Source organism: Patella vulgata, chromosome 4 (assembly GCF_932274485.2).
Source record: "Patella vulgata chromosome 4, xgPatVulg1.2, whole genome shotgun sequence".
In the NCBI taxonomy this organism is placed as follows: Eukaryota; Metazoa; Mollusca; class Gastropoda; family Patellidae; genus Patella; species Patella vulgata.
In genome coordinates, this window is record NC_065882.2 from 15,219,200 (window position 1) to 15,243,787 (window position 24,588).

Consider the following 24,588-nt stretch of genomic DNA (forward strand, 5'->3'; position numbering starts at 1 on the left):
AATTTACCCTTGAAGTCAACCGATGACATTTTATTCATTACCCAAATTTCTGGACATGTCATTTGGTGAGGCACTTGGTGAACTCATTTTCATTTTAAGCCATTTCTCCTCAACATACAGGGTGTCCGTGTTACATTCAATTTACCGTGCACTATTCTTCTGATACCCAATTGTGGACTGGAATACAGGGACACGTCTTGTTGTTATCTGCTTGTCAACTTGTACAAGGGACATTGGGTTTTTTGTCCATCGGAATGACAAAAAAAGACGTTGCTCCTTGCCAGTCCCTTGAGCTTAACCATTGAAAAGGCGAAAACACGCCTACAAATCCCCTGGAAATGTCTCGTTCAGCACCGATTTTGAGTCGGTGATATCCTTGTTAAAGATCTGTTAGATTCTCACGCTCCCATGCGATTATATTCTTCTTGCAAATGAAAACAAAGCCCAATAAATCCTGCAGTATGTTCGATTAACAAGAGACAGTTTTCTAGTTCCCATGTCATCTATGGTTTAGTTATATCGACATTTTTATTGTCGGGGTCAAGGAATTTGCCCTGCTTTAATTGCATCAATTTAAGAAAGTATTTAACGCCCGAAGTCTGTTGAATTTCCCAGGTAGTATTGGCGCACTGGGGACCATTGATAATTAAGTGAATGGGGTTAAAGTCTTATCCACATTTAAAGACGCATTATGTAAGATTTAGATAAAGAGCTGACATTTATCGCAAAAAAATAGTTTAAAATAGATCATGAAAAGGAGTAAATTGGAAATTTCAGTCAAATTACACCATTCTAAGCAGATTTGTGAATGTTTGAAGAAAAGTGTAGTCTAGATTTTCATTGCTACTGTTGTTACGATAAGAAAACAAAGTCTCGGTTATTCATTTTCAAATTAAATTTTTAAATTACGTTTGTTCAAAATCGCAACCACTCGATATTCTAGAGAGTTGATTATAGACTTGTGAAAAAATGTCTAATTTATAATTTATATAACATTTAAGGCCAAATGAAATACCTGCATTAGGCAGATTCACATCTTACATAATGCATCTTTAACCAAGTTTTCATTTTTGAAGCAGACTTCCTTCCTATTTTTAGTCTATAGTTTCGTTGTATCACTGCTACGATGTTAAAGATACATTATGGAAGATTAGATAAAGAGCTGACAATTCACACTATATAATAGTTAAATAATAGATAATGAAATGAGAATGTTCTGAAAATTTCAGTCAATTTTCTTCACTCTAAGCCGAGAAATTTTATAAAACTTGTAACCTCGATTGTCATTGTTGCCGTTGTGACGAAATTAAAAAAGTCCCGATTATCCATTTTTGCGTTTAATCGTCAATGGCTGTTGAACGGTAGACGGATTCAAATCTAATGAAAATCGGAAGCCTCAGATAGCATCCAGATTTGATTAGGTCTTGTCATGTTAATAAATGTCTAATTAATAGTTTATATAACATTTCAGACCTAAGCAAAGACATAGCAATATGCAGATTTAGCCGTTGCACGATGCTCATTTTCTGCCCAGGTTAAGCAGAGTGATAAACTATTTGATTGCTATATGGTTTATAAAAAGATAAATGTGGTAGTAATTAATGAGTGTCATCTATTTATTTTGGGATTGAGATGGGGGACATCAGCCTCACTGTTGGCTTGTTTGTTTGTGTTTTTTGTTTGCGGGTTGATGGGAGGGCGAGAGAGAACTGTGATCACATTTACCTAGGTCGTGCTTTAAGGACATTATTCGTTTATTTATCAAAGAGAGATTGGGTTTAGCGTTCGCTAATATATATGGTAGAATTTTATTTCCATCAATCGATTGTATGTAGGGCATCTTTAGCAGTGTGAAGAAACTAGAGGACCTGGTGAAAAACCCACAAGGTTGGGCAAGCGACCCTACTCCTTGTCACGTACAAGTGTGAGATCGCATCCAGACATGCCACTTGACTGACTCAGTGACAAACCTTATGGTCTAAAGCATTGGGCCATTCGCAATTATTAAAACAACAACTTAAAATCGGGTAGTTCCGAGAATGGTCATAATACTAATCAAAGGCTGGGGAAAAACAAAACAGAAAAAATTAATTAAAACGCGAACAAATGAGCATTCATGAATCGAGATATCACGTTTCTGGCATATTTTCAGTTTCTGGGAGTTATATTGGGTATTATGTCAAGTCGTCTCGAGACAATCACGTGCACCAAAAATCGAATTTAATGACGACGTTAGTTTACATGAGAACAGGTGAAGGGAGATATTAGACATGCGCAGTGAAGTATATTTGGTAAAGGGGGTAAACATTCGAGAAAGTTTGGAAACAGGTGAAATATCGATCAAAATATGAACAAATTTAGACGTGAAAGCGAATAGCCACGGAGAAGAACAGTGTTAGCGCAAGTTTTAACCTGGCTTCAATGGCAGGTGCAGATTTACAGACAGACAAACAACAAGGAAAGTTAGATATATCGGATTATGGCGACAAAATGTGATGATATAAAATCTACCTGTGGATAAATAAGTGCTTTGTTAAATTACTTTGTGTATTTTATAAATGTTATATTTATGTTGTTTTTTGGTTAAATGCAACTATTAAAGTTTTATTCTGTGCGGGTTACCACCAAAAGTCAACCTCTTTATAGAGGTCGTGTTGGCGTGTGCAGAAAATGAAATGGCGGAATTTGTCATGGATACTTTTACTTACTTTCACTTTATTGGTAAGATTATCTTTCCTTATTTTCTCGTTTTATTTTCTCTGTTGTTTGTTTTGCTTTCTTTGTAGAAATATTTGTACTTTGCATTTTAACTTTGGATTCATTTGGATGAGATTTTCCTTTTTTTTTCTTTTATTTTTTTTTTTGGCGGCCTAGATATTGTATTTTATGTTACTTTAAAGCCTTGGGTTTTGCTTTTTTTGTATTTGTTTTCCGTTTTGCTTTTCTTGTAATTACGTTTACTGCATTTTGTCATTTTCTTGGGTTCATTTTTCCAGTCTCTTGTTTTGCATTCTTTTTTTATGTTGATTTTTAAGTAGTAATCAAGTGCCGTTTTTTTTAAAACAAATTAAAATGCCTTGCTTTATTAGTATTTTTATCAATGTCTTAAAGGGCTAAACCTCTTAGATATTTTGTAAAACTCTTTTGTTTATATCTTCTTTCATTTTATCATCTATTTCTTACAGGCCGAAACTTCCTTCCTGTAGTTCTTTTTTTATTTTTCATTTCTTGGTTTGTGTTTGTCCGTTACGCGTATGGCGTATACGATTAAATTGTGTAATCTCAAAGATTATAATTTTCTGGATTTCATTTTAATTTCAGATCTTTTTTATATTATTACTAGTATTACTAGTATTTCCAATTCCGATTCTAGATGGATTATCACTTCTGTTTTCTACCCGATGCGTGGAGGACGGCTTCTGCCCGAAACCTCATATAACATTACATTCAATTGAACATCATTTCATATTTACAAATTAACGTATTTAAGAAATATCATTTAAATGCACTTCTTTGCGTTTAATTGGATAGTACCACACTGGTGCGTGTATATAAAATAACAAGCAACGTTTCAAAAATGTCACTCTCGTCTTTATTATGAAGTAACAAGAAGTTTAAATTTACACCAAGGTTTGCAAAGTTTAACAATGGTATGTTACAATTCATGTTCTGTTTTCGATCAAATTCCACGTTTAATTAATATAAATACGAAACTCAGCCTCTGAAGGTAAATTGTCATAATATCAATTGAAATGAGATTTAACGTTCTAGTTTTCTGCACAATTCGGGCCAAGGAAGGCGGAAGACGACGCTGTCTTTTCAGTTTTCATGAAGTAATAATTATTCTCAACTGATACTGTAATATCTTCGTTTAAGGACGAAAATTCTTATAAAGAAAACAATTCTTGTAATATTAGAAACAAAATAGGCTTTTAGCCAATGATTTAATTTTGCGCGCATTCCTTTTATTAAAAAGATATAAATTTAAATATATATTTATTTTCGCTATGCATTAAGTAAATAATGACGTCATGGGTTTGGGGTAAAGTAAACAATGGTGAAACATGTCACATTTTTTTTGTTTCGGGGGAAAAAAGAAAGAGGTAATGTATCGACCCCTGTAGTAAACCGCTCTTAAATAGTGCGAGTCACGAATATTAGTAAATCTTCTTGCATATTTGATAGTTTAGTTTGATTTCATTATTTCAATATTTAAATTTTTCAATATTTTATGATTTATTAAAAGATAGAGATACACATAGAATCATAAAACACGAAACACAACCAACTTTAACCTTTGGTCAAAATACCATCGACGTATAAAGAGAGAGAGAGAGAGAAATGGGGTTTAACGTCCACTCGACACAAACTAGGTCATTTCGGGACTAACATATGGTTTAATTTTATTTCAATAATTCGCTTGCGCGTAGGGGTCTTTAGCAGTGGGAGGAAAGCGGAGGACCCGGAGAAAACCCACGAGGTTGGACAGGCGACCCTACTCCTTGTCACGAACACCCGGGGATTCGAAACCACGCCAGTCGACTCAATAACAGACTTTATGATACAGCGCGCGCACGCTAACCATTCAGCCCCCCCCCCCATCGACGTATAAAGAAGGAATGTCATCTAGGTTTCAGCGAACCACTGCTATCCCTTATCATTTCACTAATGACAGGTTAACATTTGGACTAGGAACGAAGCCCCAAGCTCTATTCCTCGTGTTGTTCTTGTTCTCCTTCCGTTTCACGTACAATCGACATGGAACCTGGTATATATTGTTATTATTACGTCATAATTTCAAGATGGCGGCGATGATATCATGCTCGGTTCATATAGAACCATCGTACTTTTTGTTCTTCTTCTTCTTGCTCTTCCGGGGGGCAACGCTCTTCGAAAAAGGCAAAGCCCAAAGATCGTCTAATTCAAGTACGATCGACATGGGCGGTGCAGCCATTGTTAATATTACGCCATAATTTCAAGATGGCGGCAATGATATCACGAACGGTTCATATAGAACTATCGTATACTTGTTAAAATAACGTTTTGTTAGCATATTGGGTACACGTCTAGTACACATAAACTAAAATTAAAATTTGATGTAATTTCATTTCTGCACCAACCGGAATAATAAATAGGCGCTTTTCCTGACAAGAGGAAATGCCGTCCTGATTAGTGAGCTAGCGCCATATTCACCGATCCACTGTTATTTAACTGAAAAGGTGTCTTTGTGTATGGGCCCAATGTATAGTGTGGCGGTATAGGATGCTTTATGTCAGACAATGTAGTATCCCCCTTTCCAGAAAAAAAACAACATGATCATGCTTCCCAATAGGACACCGGACGTTTATGTGTACGGAACGTAACTTTGATTCAAAATTAATTTTATTTATTATTTTGTGTATTTATATTTCGATGATTTCCATTGTGATCGCAGTCTATTTCGTAGAATCTATCAACATTTAAAATTTGACAATGCTTCATATTTCCTAGAATATTTACACTACAGTAAGGTCTAACAACATCTTTATATTTACACTACTGTAAGGTCTAACAATGTTTTTATATTTACAATATAGTAAGGTCTAACAACATCTTTATATTTACAATATAGCAAGTTCTAACAGCATCTTTATATTTACAATATAGTAAGGTCTAACAACATCTTTATATTTACACTACATTAAGGTCTAACAACGTCTTTATATTTACACTACAGTAAGGTCTAACAACAGCTTTATATTTACACTACAGTAAGGTCTAACAACATCTTTATATTTACACTACAGTAAGGTCTAACAATGTTTTTATATTTACAATATAGTAAGGTCTAACAACATCTTTATATTTACAATATAGCAAGGTCTAACAGCATCTTTATATTTACAATATAGCAAGGTCTAACAGCGTTTGTATATTTACACTACAGTAAGGTCTAACAACATCTTTATATTTACACTACAGGAAGGTCTAACATCATCTTTATATTTACACTACAGTAAGGTCTAACATCATCTTTATATTTACACTACAGCAAGGTCTATATTTACACTACAGTAAGGTCTAACAACATCTTTATATTTACAATATAGTAACAGCGTCTCTATATTTACCCTACAGTAAGGTCTAACAACATCTTTATATATATTTACACTACAGTAAAGTCTAACAACATCCAAAGTCTAACAACATCTTTAATTTATACATTTTTATGTTTCAATAACAGTAAGTTCTACCAGCATTTGTTATTAAATTTGTGTTGGACTGAGCTGACCTGAACTTTCATCTACCCAAAAATCAGCCCCGTAAGATTGAATGAATAAAACCTTCCACAATTGCTAAAATTACACCCCAAAAAGAACAGAGGGAGAGAAATGGGGTTTAACGTCCACTCGACACAAACTAGGTCATTTGGGACTAGCATATGGTTCAATTATTTCAATAATTCGCTTGCGCATAGGGATCTTTAGCAGCGGGAAGAAACCGGGGGACCCGGACAAAACCCACGAGGTTGGACATGCGACTAAAAAGACCAAAAAGTTGATAAGTAGTATAGATGTTATTGTAGACTAGTATAGACCAGCTAAACATTAAACCAAAAAGAAAAGAGATAGAGAAATTGGGGTTAACATCCACTCGACACAAACTAGGTCATTTCGGGACTAACATATGGTTCAATTTTATTTCAATAATTCGCTTCCAGTATAGGCCTACCAAACATAAAACCTGATCAAAATAACGACTGGCGTTATTTAGAAATAATCGTCGTAGCTAATCATGGTTCAAATCTGACCACAAAGAGAACAGAAAAGGCATGGAATTAGAGTTACGTAATATTTAACTTGTAATAATACAAACCATAGTTCAATAAATATCTGAAATAACATTGAGTTTAACGTCCTACTTGTCTGCTCCATCCAGGCTAATGAAGACAGCCAATACATATCTTAAATATACGACCATGGGAAACTTGTCCTGTTACTAATCGCTGATATTACTTTCTTTGTTCCCAGCTGTTTTCCTTTGATTTAGTTTGTGGAAATACATGCCACGAAATAACACAGATCAAACGCGGTGCAAGACTTATTAAAACACTTAAATCCTAAATGATATGCACTAAAATATTATTGTTTAAACGATTTTAATACAGAAAGATTGAAAAAGTTTGTTTTGGTTTATTTTTAAAGCTATGAAACATTGGTATATTATACTTCCAATTTACCGGAAGTAAATATAGAATTTCATTTACATAAACAGAAATGGGGGTTAACGTCGAACTTTTTTGCACCTATGCGGCTAATGATAACGGACATTTAACCGAGACAGCTACACTTAACCGAATTCCAACTCTCAAGGGTTTTGCTTTAAAGGTTCAATACCACTCTTGTTGTAACTGAATAATATGTCCCAATCTTTATTCTGGTCAACAAATTGTACTATTTTACAATATTCCAATTAATTGATGATACAAATTTCATCGTAACACATCTAATTTAAAAAATTGGAAAAATTCAACTAAATGATTTGAAAAGCCTGACGTAAAGCTTTTCAAATGTTACTTGGATTTAAAAATATTTTTGAACCCTCTGGACAAGTAAAATAGGATTTAATGGATAATTTACACAACAGGTAGGACACTAACACATCTAGTACTTAGAATAAGGCTATTTTTTTATTTTCTAGACCTGTCAAGCCAGCAAGAGTGTTATTGTCCCTTTAAGAGCATGCCAAAGAATACTAAGATGGGCCTTGGTCTTTCGTTCCATCCGGTTAGACAAGTTTGTTCACCTCTGGTAAATCTCGAGGAATTTTGCCGGTTCGTGAGCGAGCACCATACTTACTGAGCCACCTTGGCCCCCGGATCAGAGTACATTCGTATTGACATAGGGTTATATGGGTATACTGTGGGTTGATGAGCGAAAGTAACAATTACTATGAGAGTCACAGTGAGTAAACGGTTTGGCTAACTAGCCCGGGGATGGTGGAGAAAATTCATCGCGATTTTCCAGCTTGATTTTCTCTTGTAAGTTGTGGAGGATAGGAAGGGGCCTGGCAAGCGACAGCCTCTAGTCATTCGGGTGGAAAAAAAACCCCCAGGCCTGATATACATGTTGGCTTGCACGTACAAGAACCCTTGATATTAAGAAGTCGATGAAGAGTATGATAAAACGCGGCTGTCGGGGCAAATTGTCATTCAAATCTCACTGAATGACGTATACCCGTCTTCAACTGCTTGATTGGTTCTTTAAAATAGGATGTTATACCGCATTCCATTCATGTTATTTTACAATAACTATGACTGTATTCTGTTAGTAGGAACAAGTTGTTAGCTATATTTACTGTAATAATAATAAGATAAAACCAAGTACGAACAATCCAAACCATCAGACAAAATTCGAACTCCTAAATAAACGGTATAGGCAAAATAGTGTAATCAGGTAAAATAGTGTAATCAGCATATGGACTGTTCACATGACTGTATGGTTATATTCTGTTAGTATGAGCAAGTTGTTAGCTACATTTACATAATGGTTATATTCTGTTATGAGCAAGTTGTCAGCTACATTTACAATAACTATGACTCTATGATTATATTATCAGTAGGAACAGGTTGTTAGCTATATTTACAATGGCTGTGATTCTATTATCAGTAGGAAAATGGTGTTAGCTATAATTACAATAGCTATGACGCTATATGATCAGTCGGAAATAGGTGTCAGCTATATTTACAATATCTATGACTCTATATTATCAGTAGGAACAAGCGGTTAGCTATATTTACAATAGCTATGAATATATGATTATATTATCAGTAGGAAAAGGGCGTTAGCTATATTTACAATAACTATGACTCTATATTATAGTAGGAAATAGGTGTTAGCTATATTTACAATAACTATGACTCTATGATTATATTATCATTAGGAAAATGTTGTCAGCTATATTTACAATAATTATGACTCTATATTATCAGTAGAAACAAGCTGTTAGCTATATTTACAATAAATATGACTGTGTGATTGTATTATCAGTAGGAAAAAGGTGTTAGCTATATGTACAGTAACTATGAGTGCATGGTTATATTTTGCGGTAGGAACATGTTGGTAGCTATATACCGTTTACCCGCCAACAAGATTTAATAAATTCTCGTGAACTGCCGTCTTTTGTTAAAGTTCACAGACAACAATGGCGGATTTCCCAGCTTTAAAGGAAATCTGTTTTATCGACCCTGGGAATATATTGCACGATATTTTTCGCTATGTACAAACGTGCTCTGTAAGTATTTTTTTCGTCGGTATGAACTGCTCAAATAAGACTTGATATCGTGTGTGTTAGAAGAACACCTTGCCATGTGCACGAAATCCGCCCACTCTCAACACTACATGGTGCGAAAGTTTCGACTTTTGAAATGCAAAGATAACAAGAGTATGCCTAAAAGAAATTATGGCCCAATTTTGCCCGCTTTAGTTTATGTTGGTTTTTGACTGTACCCTATTTGTATCTTTTGTAGTGGAGTCGAATGTTGCGAAATTATACTCCGTTGTAAATGTTGAACGAAATTGAACCCTTTTTAGGACTTATATTCATTTTAGAGATTAAAATTACACAATATTGAAGTGTTCACGTAATTCATTATCCCTCCTTAGTAATGATAACGAAAATCCCTCCTCCTTAGTAACGATAACGAAAATCCCGCCTTAGTAACGATAACGAAAATCTTAAATACATTTCACATATCTAAAGATATATTAGTTAAGAGTTTAATAAAGAGTTGGTCATTCTTGCTATAACAATTCAAAAATAGATGATAAAAAAAAGAAAATATTGAAAATTTCATTCAAATTACTTCATTCTCAGCCAAGTTATCATTGTTTATAGTTTTGACAAGATGTGTGCACAGGGGTAACCAGGGCACTGGTATAATCGGGACTTAGCCTCGCTTTCCCATTTTTAAATTAAATTTTTAAATGGCGAACCGTTTTAATCTAGTTAAAATCTCGAGTATCAGATGCCATCGAGAGTCAATTATGGTCTTGTTTTGTTAATAAATGTCTAATTAATAGTTTATATACCATTTCGTGCCTAAAGAAAGACCTGCAATAGGCAGATTTAGCTCTTGCATAATGTATGTGTAAGTCTTATTCTTAATATTTAAGTCTATAAAATATTGGTTGTACTTTTTTAAAGCACTCAACACTATCTTTGGGTAACATGTTTAAATAAAACTTCTTTGTACCGTAAACTTCAATTGTAAATTTACTTAAGACACAAAAATTCCACAAATCTAAGGTTTTTAGTTCCAATTTGAGGTCAAACATGTTGACAGTTATAGTTTTATTTTATACTTTCGTCGGATTGTTCTGTATTCTATAATGTTTTTCATTCGGAACATGTATCTTTACGACGCCAGACATCAGTAGGATAATAAACATTAATTGCTTCTTTAAAGCTAACATATTCCTTTAGATAGTGAATTAGACTTCAAGTCGTTTGAATGGGACAAAAAACAGGATCACATATTGTCGCGCACATTAAAGAACCGTTAGCTGTTGGAATTCGACCGAGAGTCGACGGAAACGCCACTGTCAATAGACAATGTCCTCCATATGTCCGTCTTCGTTATCCCGGTTGCATTGGGAGAGTAGAGTGTTACACTCCGTTTTATCTCATTTCAGTTCCAGGTATTGAGGCCACGATTCTATATGGAAGGGTATCGCTGCCAATATTAAATGCTGTGCTACAATGTCTTTTCCAGGTTCTGCGTAAGATGCTATGTAGAAAGCGTGAAAGACTAATGGGATGGGGCAGAGCACAAATGTAAAATGTAATTAGAAAAATGTAAAATGTAAACACGTCAAAAACAGCATTTTCCAATAAAACATTTGTCATTTGACGCCTGTCATTTTATATTTAACTTTGGCCTTAGAGGTATTTTGACTTAGGACTTTATACATTGTACCTTTTACATATAATCAATGGAAAATACATTTTAGCATTTAATATTGGCAGCGACACCCTTCCATATGATTCAGGTTACGGCAAATGACATCATTATTCGTTTGACTGTTGTATGTCCTAATTTAGTATCTGTGGTCGTGTAGTGACCGAGAGGTCAAACGCTGTTATCTATCCCATCCAACCTCCAATATAAACCATTTATTAGTAAACCACACCCTCTTTCTCTGGGTCCCCGGGTTTCGTCCCACTGCTAAAGATCCCTACGTTGAAATAAACTTGAACCGCATGTTAGTCCCGAAATGGGTCTCTCTCTCTCTCTCTCTCTCTCTCTCTCTCTCTCCCTCTCCCAAAATCGTTTAGCTTGTGATGGGATTAATACCTATATGTTAGCACGCTCTTAAGGTATGTTTACACATTTACAAAATCTGAAAGAACCGACGATAATTCTAGTTGGTCAAATTTATCTAAGAAATTCACAGGTAATCGTGACCAGTTTACGACATGACCAAACTAATATCAATATTAACTCGGTGTTTATGATTTGTTTTACAACCCTCGATCTCGGGGTATATTTCTGATTTTACCGGAGATTGGAATTCATAAACAAATCCCGGATAAACAACACACACATTTATACAAATAAAACATAACCGACTTGTTAATAGTCGAGTTCGTTTGTTTTATGACGGGAGCCATGGAGGCTAAGTGGGTGAGACGCTGGCTCGCTAGTCTGGAGGTCGCGGGTTCGATCCCAGTGTTGGCAGAGGAAGTTTATCGGGATTTTCCGGCGTGGTTTCCCCACGTCAGTGGTGCAGAACGGATGGAACGAAAAACCGAGGTCCCGTGTACAAATTGGTATACACGTAAAAGATCCATTGACAGTTGGAATTCGATATAAGGGTATGCCGTAATGCGGCTGTCGGGACAAAATATCTCCCATATCACAAAGTACGGCGTATGCACGACTTCATTAGCCCAGTCGGAGCAGAAGGCCGTTAAACCCCATTTCGTGGCGGCCTCGTTATAGAGGGAGCCTCAGTTGTAAGTCACTGGCTCACTGAACAGGGCGACCTTCGGTTATCGTGATTTCTTGACTATGGTCAAACTAAGTCTTTCATTTAGTTCGACCATGTTTCGAAAATACTAACCATGCTATTGTATGGCATGGTCGGAGTAGTTCCAACATGGCGGGTGTCGATGAAACGTAAGTGTAGAATATTTAGAAAGAATCTATTTTCGTTTAACCTATGATTTTTGCAAAGCTTGAAAGAATTTTAAATAGTTGCTACTTCTAAGAGCAGATATTATTTGTCTCGTATATTATTTCTGAAACCAATGTAAGTCTAAAAATTACGCATTATTTCAATATTAGCACTATTCAAAAAGTAAAGTCAAATTACGAGGAATTTTGTCGTCTCTAGAAATTAATTTGAGTCGCCCAATTTTAATTTCATTTATTTATATTATAACATCATACAGCATGGGGATTCATTATCCTCCATGTAGAGATGTATATACCTTCCTTCAGCTAAGTTTTTTTTAGGGTTATGGTCGAATTCTAAAGCAAAGTAAATGACATCGCCATGTCCATGGGGACAGTCATCTTTGAACAAACGATGGTACGGACCATCCTCGTTCAGTTTCTAGTTCCGACAACTAGTCGTGAAAAAATTATAACAGACTGTCGCCAAGATGTCCAAAGATTTTCCAGGGTGGTTTTCTCTTGTGAATGTTTCAAGGAAACAAAGGCGGCCTAGTAGTTCGGAAAAAACAATGTCCACAATTGCACACATTTGCGTACACGTAACAGAAGCTATTGACAGTTAAATTCCATGAAGAATATGCAGCAACTCCACTGCCCGGTCACGTTTCATGCGTATGCCATTATTTTACATTTGCGATTTCAACAACTTTATTATGTAAAAGGACTATACCTCTCGGAATTGGGTAAAAACTAAATGAAATGAAATGGGTTTTAACGTCCTACATTTCTGTGCCAACCGGGATAATAAAGACGGACATTTGAGGAACATTTTGCCCGGACAGCCATTGGATTCCAACTGTTAAGGGTTCGTTTACGCGCATGCCATCTTTTATATGTGGCCTCGGTTTTCGACTCCTATGTGCAAGCGAATTATTGAAATAAAATTGAACCATATGTTATTCCCGAAATGACCTAGTTTGTGTCGAGTTGTGATTCCCCGCAGGAACGTGACAAAAAGTAGGATCGGATGTCCAACCTCGTGGGTTTTCTCCGGGTCCTCCGGTTTCTTCCCACTGCTAAAGACCCCTACGTGCAAGCAAATTATTTAAATAAAATTGAACCATATGTTAGCCCCGAAATGACCTAGTTTGTGTGGAGTGGACGTTTACCCTCTCTCTCTCTCTCTCTCTCTCTCTCTATCTCTCCCCCCTTCGTTGCCCCGTCCATACAAACACCACTGTAGGTGCCAAATACCGCATTAAAAGTTAGTTTATCAATTTTGTTACTGCTAATTCATTCGGAACACTTTATACAGCATATCTTTATTCTGGACTGAAAAAGAAAATGTTTATTAAGACCGTGATCTGTTTATAGTAAGTACAACCGATGAGATGATAATAAAAAATAGTTTGCTAGTAATGAATGTAATTAAATTGATCATTCCCAGTTGGAACCATAGTGGCTTAGTGAGTAAGACTCTAATTTCCCCATGTCAGTGGTGCAGTAAAGAGGGCCTGGCAAGGACAGCTGTCTAGTCGTTCGAATGGTACGAAACCCAAAGTCCCGTGAACACAGGTAGAAATCGAAATAAGACTACACCGTTTAGCACCGCTGTCCGGATAAAATTTTCCTCATAGCACACTGTATGGTGTATGTCCATTTTCATTATCCCAGTTGCATTCCATTCTCAATTATCGTAATTATGCTACTTTAAGATAGAAAAGACAATGGAAGCCAACTGGTGTAATTCGTTACATGCGGTTGGTCGATTCTTGTTGGCAGAGACTTAAAACGCGACCTTTGCACTCTAGTAAATTTATCCTTAATGATACATTACTCAGTCACCCACGTTGTCTTGAGCAAGCGGCCTACTTTAAATTCAACTCGTTTCTGCCTTCTATTTTTCATCGAGTGCCAATTGTCATAGACCAGAAAATATAGTTTTCGACCAGGAATAAGTTATCAAACCTTCTTTTGCATACACGTCAACGATAAACGGCACCTCGGTTTATCGTTCTATCCGAAAGATTCGACGTTATTCCTTGCCAAGCCTTCCATCCTACACCACACATTAGTGGAGAGAGGGTTTAACGTCCACTCGACACAAACTAGGTCATTTCGGGACGAACATATGGTTCATTTTTATTTCAATAATTCGCTTGCGTGTAGGGGTCTTTAGCAGTGGGACGATACCGGAGGACCCGGAGAAAACCCATGAGGTTGGAAAGGCGATCCGAATCCCTGTCACGTACAAGCGGGGAATAAAAACCACGCCACTTGACTCAATGACAGACCTTATGATGCCACATGGTAATCCACACGCGTTAACCATTCGGCCACCCAACCAAAAAAAAAAGAGGAATTGAACTAGGTTCTTAGTGCAATCTGTTCCGATTGTTTGTTTCGAGTGAGAGTGAGCCAGTTTTGTCGATTAAAATATCTGGGTTGGGTTGACCGTACTCAAACATTGGGCGAATTAATCTCCCCATTTTTTTTTTTTAAAACTCACAATGTCTCCTGTACTTCTGTATTACAGAGTTTTCAATGTATTCCCTTGTCAGTGGTGCAAGACGGAGGGCCTGACAAAGACAGCTGTCTAGTCGTTCGGATGGGACGAAAATCCGAGGTTACGTGTATTCCCTGTCGTGCACGAGAGAGATCCCTTGGCAGTTGGAATTTGATAAAAGAGTTACGTAGGCCACAGTGCCACTTCCCGGGCAAAATATCCCTCATAGCACACTGTATGGCATACGTCCGTCTTCATTAGCCCAGTCGGGACAGAACAGTAGGACGTTAAACCTCATTTCATTTCGATTTATTGTTATCCGTTCCTTGTTTATGGAAGTTGATGACTATTTGTTTATTCATTTGTCCACAGATAACAAGACTGATTTAAATGTTAATTTACCTTTCGTTGTAGCCAATCATTGGCATCCTATACAAATTATATGATTATTTTTAAGTGCATTAAACGTACTGACAGATACAGTGGTATATGTTGGATGTGCCAGGCGTTTCTTACTGGGTCCGGAGGTCAATTTGCGGTCTTACTTATCACCGATAGAACCGATTATTTCATTTAACAATAATGTTGTCATTGTTAAAATCTTTTAAATGTTAGATATTTTATGTAAAATATGCAATAAGATATTTTTTTACAATACTTTGGGTGCTACTGACAAAAAACGCTCTTGTCGGTTCAAGGTCGATGATAAGGACCCTGCATGATAGAGAAACAGCCTAAAGAACAGAGTAATAACTTTGTTTTATTAGAATACGTATGTCAATAGAAGTAATATAATACCTCGTGTTTGTAGTTGATCGCCGTTTTGGCCACAGAGAATAACTCGGTGCCAGTAGGAGTTAGCCGGTTAAGCCAAAAAGAAACCGTACGTGATTTTGATGAAGGTGAACTACAAGACAAGCTAACATATGACGGACTGATGTTTGGGCCACACAGGTTTCAATTTTTTTCTGCCAAAAAGGATGATAATTTTTAAGTACAAAAATGTTCATATTTTTTCCCGCCAACTGGAACATTTTATCTGCTAAAAATGTGACAAAAAAGACAACATGCAACAATTTTATTTCTCAGGTGGGCCTATTATAAAACAATTACCGATATTATAATTACAATATGCAACAACTTGAAAAAATCCGTCTTTACATAATACATTAGCCCAGTTTTGAGACGATTTCTTAGATCACATTTTATTTTTGGTGATTTTAATTTGCAAACCGTATTGCACAACATATTTACAGTATTTACACATCAATTCTCATCCAAGAATAGCCAATTGTCTATAACTTTATGTTTTGCGTGTACAATAGGTCTATTGTTATTTTCAGGTACCGTAAAGGTATCAGAATCTGAATCCCTGGTAGAATGATATAAAATATCAATCTTATTTGTAAGAGATTCTTACAATTGTACTCTTCGTTCACTTTAGAGCATTTTGGCGGCGGTAATATGACGCAAATGGTGGACCGTTTTCTTACTCGAGAATCGTCGCTATTCGACGCGTACTTACTTTTCCGACAAATGGTGATAATATAATATGAAATAAAAATACCCAATTAGGCATGAATGTATATTTTACATGCCGTATGAAGCAACAGTAAACGGAATTCAACTAGAAGGAACTGTCGGTTTTGATTTTTTTTAAGACGAAACGAAACCGCTTGGATAAATTATTAGGAGTAAATAATGACTTGAGATAGGCCTTACATCTACCGTTGGCAATTATCAATCAACTAATCATTAATCCGAAAGTATTGGTAAGTATTCATTGACACGATCCGGATTATCAGTGAGTTGATTAATTTCTAGTATTCCGCCACGTGATTGACACACAATGCAATGGATAATCTAGGATACATGCGATCAGAATTTTAAGATTTTTTTCCGTAGTTCTAAAAATAAATCGCCTGTATTCCAAAATGTTATCGCCAAAATCAAATTTTAATCGACATTTTCATACTTTTATCGCAAATTGCGTGAACCCTGTTAGACGCTAACAGCTATAAACGCATTATGCAAGAGCTAAATCTGCCGATTGTAGGTCTTCCTTTAAGCCTGAAATGTTACATAAATTATTAATTAGACATTAATTAACTTACCAAGATCATGATCAGCTCTCAATGCCATCGGATGGCTTCGATGTTTAGTAGATTTGGTTACGTTATGTGGTTGTTGAAATAACCGTAAAAGTGAATAATCGAGACTTTATATTTTATCGTAACAACGGTAGTAATGACAATCGAGACTAGCTAGACTATAAATCTACGATATCACCCATTGGTGGAAGTGGACGTAAAACTCTAGGAACAAACGAACGAACGCTTGGCTCGGAGTGAAGTAATTTGACTGAAAATTTTAGCATATTCTCTTTTCGTCATCTGTCTTTTAACTATCATAGTGAGGACTATCAGCTCTTTATCTAATCTTACCTTATGCCGCTTTAAAGATGGACTTAACATTTGGCACAGCTATTGTTGGAATGAACGCATCTACTACAAACAGGACAATAAGTGACATTATGTTTAGTTCTAAAGCTTGTATGTGGTTGAGATACATACTGAATGTATTCACAATCCTTATAATTAAACATAATCCTTTGAGTGAAAGTAAATAAAAAATGAAATGAAATGGGGTTTATCGTACTACTGTTATGGACTAATGAAGACTGACCTACGCTATGCAGTTCTATGAGATAATTTTTAAAAGGACAGCAATTGAATACCAACTGACAAGTGTACACGGAAACTCTTTTAGTCGTACAGTCCAAACGACTAGACATTGTTCCCTGTCAAGCACCCTGTCCTGCACCACTGACAAGGGAAAGAAAGACCCAGGGAAATATCGCGGCCAACAGGAGGCTAGAACACAATATGCCCCCTCGAGAGCGGAGCAACGCTTAACTCACTGAACTACCGAGGGTCTCAATAAAGACGAAGGGAAAGATTTGTGAATAACCACATGTGCCAGAAGTACAGGTTATGGGTGCTGCACCAACTAGGCTAATAAAGACAAGCATGATACAGTGTTTGATGTGAGAAAGTTTGACAGCAGCCTTGACATCTCCATCGAATCACTACTGTCAACAGTTTATTTACGTTCCCACCAACGAGTATACCTCGATATTTCGCCCCATCCGAACGACCGAACAACTTGGTTATTGGGCAGAGCCATACCCACCAAGTGATAACATCTCTGAGGGCTGAGGATAAAGCAAAAGGAATCGTGCATTGGCGTGCACGTACAAGAACGCTTAACAGCTTGAAATAAGATTAGGTCGTAGCGCCGCTGTCCGGGCAAAATTTCCTCCCTCATAGCAAGCACATTGCATGACGTATGCTCGTCTTCATTAGTCCAGTCATTCCGGAATGATAGGACGTTAAACCCCATGAGTCATGACGTTGTTTGTGATAATATAGTACAAGCCAAGGTTACGTTACGTCGTGTTGGGGTCTTTTGAACTCCCAGCAGGTCCGACAGTAACTTAGTTGCATATCGTATTAACTGAAGGGAGATAAATCACCTATTGTTAACGAGGGATGTGGATTAAGACTACTAATTCTCTCCCCATTGAATGTTAAATCGATGGCATTTCTTGGCCTTTAACATTTTTAGATCATTCCGTTGATCTTAATCTTTATAAACAGAATGAGACCAACATATCAGGTTCCTACAGATCACCATCAAGGTTGTTGCTTTGTCTGTATCGGCAAAAGTATATTGCAATACGTGACGGACAAGGACAGATGTGTTATAGATATACATATTGTACACATCATATCCAAAACGTGATTGACAAGGGAGAGAGAGAGACATGGGGTTTAACGTCCACTCAACACAAACTAGGTCATTTCGGGACTAACATATGGTTTAATTTTATTTACATAATTCACTTGCGCGTAGGGGTCTTTAGCAGCGGGAGGAAACCGGAGGACCCGGAGAAAACCCACGAGGTTGGACAGGCGACCCTACTCCTTGTCACGTACAATTGGGGAATCGAAACCACGCCAGTTGACTCAATGACGTGATTGACAAGGAAAGATGTGTTATAGATATACATATTCTAGACATCATATCCAACTTTTAAATGAATTCGTAAAGAAGTTGACAAAATTATGGATAAGTCGGTTCTTGTTGGTGAGTATTAGGACCGAAATATCACAAGCATCTGGTAAAAATATTGAAGAGGTAGAGAAGGGGACCTTTTCGATTTCTGTACAGGCCTGCTCAAATGAATCTATAGGCTGTGACGCCATTTGTGTAGGTGATTTCCCTAATTTACTCTCTGACCCCCCCCCCCCCCCCTCCTCCTCAAAATCATGAATTTTCACCAAAACGTGAAATGAATTGAAATGAAATTTAACGTCCTACTGTTCTGCTGGGCTAATGAAGACGGGCATACGTCATACAGTGTACAATGAGGGAAATTTTGCCCGGGCAGTGGCACTATGGCCTACTCTTATATCGAATTCCATCTGCTAAGGGATCTTTTACTTGCACACCAATATATACACTGGACCTTGGTTTTTCGTCCCATCCGAACGACTAGACAGCTATCCTGCACCACTAGTAAAGAGAAGGCACGCCGGAAAATCACTATCGCACACGCGACCTCCAGGCTGGTATTATTGTCCTGGACCTAATTACAAAACAATCGAGCTAGAAATTAAAAAAAAACCCAACAACAACACGTTTTCCTGTATTTAATGACATGGGATTACAAAGGATCCATAACATAACTACATGTTGTATAACCGATATTGCAACTCGCTTCGAAACGCCCACGGTCCACTCACTGGCCGGTTGTTATAATCGTATTTAAAACTTCAAAACCAATGCCAACCATACTAATGAAACGAGCACATGTGTGCTAAGACGGAAATTGTGTCCGGACAGCAACTGAATTCCAACTGTCAAGGCTCTTTGTACGTGCACACCATGGTGTACATTGGCTAGATCCTGGCCCTTTACTTCTACACCACTTGGGGGGTTGGATGGATGAATGGTTAGAGTGCGCGCGCTGTATCATAAAGTCTGTCATTGAATCGACTGGTGTCGAATCCCTGGTTGTACGTGACAAGGAATAGGGTCGCCTGTCCAACCTCGTGGTTTTTCTCCGGGTCCTCCGGTCTCCTCCCACTGCTAAAGACCCCTATGCGCAAGCGAATTATTGAAATAAAATTAAACCATATGTTAGTCCTGAAATGACCTAGTTTGTGTCGAGTGGACGTTAAACCCCATTTCTCTCTCTCTCTCTCTCTCTCTCTCTCTCTCCACCACTTACAAGGGAAGACCACGCAACCATCGCCCGGATCGAACCTCGGACCTCCAGGCTAGTGAGCCAGCGACTTACTCACTGAGCCACCGTGGCTCACCAGAATCAAATAATTACGTCGGAGTATTTTCATATAATCTTTATCGTAAATATAAACGAGAACTAAGAATAAAATCCAAGGCATTATGTCCGCGACATATAGTCTGTGCTAACAAAATTGTTCAAACTCAAGTTAATCTAAACAAAAAAAAAGAAAATATACCAACCCTATTATTTTAGTCATGTATTCTTTTGTTTTATTATATTTTTTTCTAAATTTTTAATTTTGATTCACTGACATATTCTATTTAATGTGGGTCGCGGGATATATTGACATTATTTTAAAAGTTCATGTAAATAAAACTTGAAATATTAACAAAATATACAGAAAGAAATGTAATTCAATATTTGAAAACCTTTTTAAATCAATACCGAAAACCGAATAAAATGTCTTGACAGGTTCTACAGATGGTAAAATAATTTGAAATATGCTTAGGGTTTCTACGAAGACACATAAGTGCCAAAAAAAAAAAAAAAAAAAAAATTGTGATAATCGTTCAGCCGAATCAATCGCCGCCTAAATTCGTCTTGTGTGTCCAGTGGCATTCGTGCGAATCAAACATGTTTGATTATATTCGCATAGAGTGTCCACTTCGCCCAAGCATTCCCCTGATTGTAGAATTCATTCACCACTGATGTCGAGAAAGTCACGTGGCTTTTTGAAGACATAATGGCGACTATCACTGAAACGTGGAATTCCGAGAAAGAATCGAAGTGTATTATTTTTTGGGAGGAGACGAATACGGCGTGCAGCTATTTTTTTCTTTTCATGGTCGCTGCCATGTTTAATCGTGTGACTTATCACGTGAAAGGGGTTGCAATCGACTGGTGAAGAATTCGCCAAGTTTGTCGAATGATTCGGCTAAAATTCGACGGCAATTGATTCATCTGAATGATTCGGCTAAAGTTCGCCGGCAATCGATTCATCCGAATGATTCGGCTAATGTGTTTCCCGCTGGAAGAGTTCCAATCCATTATTTAGGTATGTGATATAAATATTATAAACATAAACATAAACTAGTTTGGTTTGTAAATAATAGTGTTGAAATCATAAGAATAAAATATATATTTAAATCATATCGCTTTTTATTTGTTAAAAGCTAGATATGTATATAAATATCATTTTACTGAAAGTCAACCTAAAATAGCCCGATTTGTAAATAACGGCGTAGAAATTAAGTATAAATTATTTGTTTAAATCATATCGCCAGATCTCGGTTATTATGTTTCAAAAGTAATATCAACATTATGTCCGTAAAGTTAGCATAAAACTGTTTGATTTGTAAATAATGTGTATGTCGGGGCTAGGGTAGAATTAAAGTTAAAGTATAAATTATTTGTTTAAATCATATTGAATTTAAGCTCAATATATTAGTTTCATCGAAAACATCGCCTGTCAGGTTATATCAATATGGTTTTGTTTCTAGAAGTAGTTTCAATTGTAAATGGAAATGAAATAAAATGGGGTTTAACGTCCAATTGTTCTGCTTTGACTAAGCATACTCCTTAGAGTGCGCCGGCGGAAGTTTTGTCCCCTACAACGGCGCCTACGACCTACGCTTGTTTTTACGTGCACGCCAATGTGTACACGGAACCTCGGTTTTTCGTCCCACCCGAATGACTATACACTGTCCCTTGTCCGGCCCTCTGTAATGCAGCCCTGACAATTGTAACTTGGAGACGTAGTCATCAACAACCCGCATCATCATATTCCCAAACATCTGGTTCCGTGAAATGCCTAATGCTAGGTTCCCGCTATCACGATTCGTGCTGCGATTGAAATCGTGGTTTTGATCGTGAAGTAATCGTGGTGAACCTATCAGGTCTTATCATATATTGAGGTCATTCGCAGCAATCGTGGTGATCGTATCGAAACGTATCCGAACGTATCTGCACGTACCAGATCGTTGACTACATATGGACAATCCTATCGCAACGCATCCCACGACAGTGTGAACTTCGCATAATCAGCAAAGGCACTATGATAGGGTATTATGTGTGTACAAATTTCCTAAAGATATATTGAGCGGTTTACTAGACGAATTGACAGACGCGGGAGGGAGTCCATTTCAATATCCCCCCACCCCTTCCTAACATCGTTCGGTGCAGGATAATAGAACAGACATATATAATAATATGGTAGTTTGTACATGCAATGCTTATAACCAACAGATTTACATTCCAGCCTTGGTGGCTCAATGAGTAAGATGCTCAGAAGATCCGAGGTTCGATCCTGGTGTTGGTCTAGAAAGTACTCCAGAATTTGTGGTTTTCTCTTGTCTGTGTCCAGTCGTTTGGATGGTACAAAAAAACAAGATCCTGTTGGCATACACCTATATGATCCCTTGTCAGCTGGAATTCGAATAAGTGTAGGACGTCCCATCTTCATAATCCCAGATGGTGCAGAAAGTAGGACGTTAAACCCCATTTCATTCATTCATTCAGATTCCATTGTTTTGGTGATTAATCGGCTGGCGTAGTATAGGCAAGTGAACATGACAACGTCGAATCAAAGTGTGAGCCGATAAGAACCACCTGGATTAACCCACTTCTGATACGGTTGAGAATAAAAATGGATTATACTCAATTTTTATTTTAAATATGGCTCAGCTCAGTAGTCTCTCCTCATTATGCTACACTCTTTGAAAGCACGGAGCATTTCACCGAGCGGGCGAATCCAATAAGACACCACTCCACATTGAATTTGCATCATCGGGTACAGACTGACAGGAAGTTTAAATTTATTGGTTAAGCAAACCACTCTCTGTTCCGATCATTGGGATATTGGGGCTTTGCATTCACATCAAATATTTTACATAGCTATCAAATGAGCCCCCCTCCCCCAAACTCACCATCATCACCACCATATCCTAGTTTCGGAATTTTGCACCTGTATGTAGCGCACCCTTTTCCTGAAGTAAAGGATCACGAGAACTTGTGCATCGTTAACCTTGCTATTTCCGTTTTACTGCTTTCATAGAGAATAGAATCAATTTTTATTTTGAGTAGTAGGTATTGTAATAGCCGGACAAAGGGGAAACCCCGTCATTACTGAGTTTCTGCGTTATGTCCTGTCACTTTATTTACCGTACGGTTTTCAGGAATTGACGCGTATTGACTGTTTGATCTAGACTTCCTGTTACGTATGTACACGTATATTAAGCTCTTGTATTATATTAGAGTTATGTTTGAAGCGAGAGAATTATATGGTATATCTGTTTTGATATTCTTTAACAAGCAATTATAAAATATTAAACAACAACTGATCTAAATTATATTTAACTACAATAAAATAGAGCCAGGGAATTAGTGGAAGCAATTCAAGTACCAAAAGGAGAGAGTACTAAAGCCCATCATGGTACTCAAATCCACCATTAATAGACACGGGGCTAATCTTGACCTCTTTCAGGATAATGAGTAGCATGACATAACCAATCAAGAACAATAAACTATAACACATACTTATGGAAAAACAGCTACTTATTTATTTGGGCGACGTTTGGAAGAGTATTCTCTCAGGGTTATTAATCCAAGAGTATTCTCTCAACGTTATCAAGCTCCCAACGATAACGTTGAGAGAATACTCTTCGAAACGTAGCTCAAATAAATAAGTTGTTTTTCCATAAGTATATATGTGTTATAGTTATTGCTCTATTCAGTTACTAAATGCCCTTAAATACCTTAACTAATTAGGGTTGCTTTTGTGATTGCTACTTATTTATTTGGACGACGTTTCGAAGAGTACATGTATTAGCCCAACGTTATCAAGCTAAGAGTATACTCTTAACGTTATCACGCTAAGACTATACTCTCAACGTTATTGAATACTCTTCGAAACGTCGCCCAAATAAATCAGCTGGGTTTTTTTAATAAGTATATGTGTTATAGCCATTGCTCTATTCAGTTACTAATAAATGCCCTTACAGATTATAACTAATTAGGGTTGCTTTTGTGATTGCTGTTCTGTTTACACATATTCATTGCTTGACAAAGACTGGAGAATCTCTGGGTTATAAATACTAATTGTATTCCATTGTGTCCTGTGTATTTCCAGTTTAGTTACTAAATGCCATTGACACGACACAGAACAATAGTGGTTTATATAGATGTTTACTGTCTACGATAGTAGTACAAAATTCCACATCACTGGGGGTAGAATCTTTATGTATTTGTTATCGTGTAGAGGGTTTGGTTTTCTTTGCGTTCCCGGTGTTGGTCGCGAAATTTTATCGTTGTTTCCCCTTGTCACTGGTGCAGAACGGGGGTTCGAAAGAAAAACCAAAGTCCAGTATGCACGGTGGTGTACACGTAAAACAAATCTTTGCAGTTTGAATTTGAAGACGAATAGGCGAAAACGTCGCTTTCTGGATACAAATTCCTTCATAACATGGCGTGTATCAGTACTTATTATCCCGCTTGGTGCAGAACAGTACGATGTTAAACCCAATTTTATTTTCATTTGATTTTTCAGCCGTTACTCCATCTGATATTTTAGCACCAGAAGTAGATATCATACCCAAAAGCACTACGATAATG

At 37.0% G+C, this 24,588-nt stretch overlaps 1 protein-coding gene across 1 annotated transcript in view; it reads left to right on the forward strand.

The window, feature by feature from the left end:
• The first annotated feature begins 2,369 nt into the window (after positions 1-2,369).
• LOC126818578 (mucin-2) overlaps positions 2,370-24,588 on the forward strand; it is a 46,961-nt gene continuing 24,742 nt past the window's right edge. Inside the window, exon 1 of the mRNA XM_050546040.2 lies at positions 2,370-2,721. Within this exon, the coding sequence (XP_050401997.1) occupies positions 2,671-2,721 (51 nt within the window). The 5' untranslated portion in view covers positions 2,370-2,670. The remainder of the gene's footprint in view (positions 2,722-24,588) is intronic.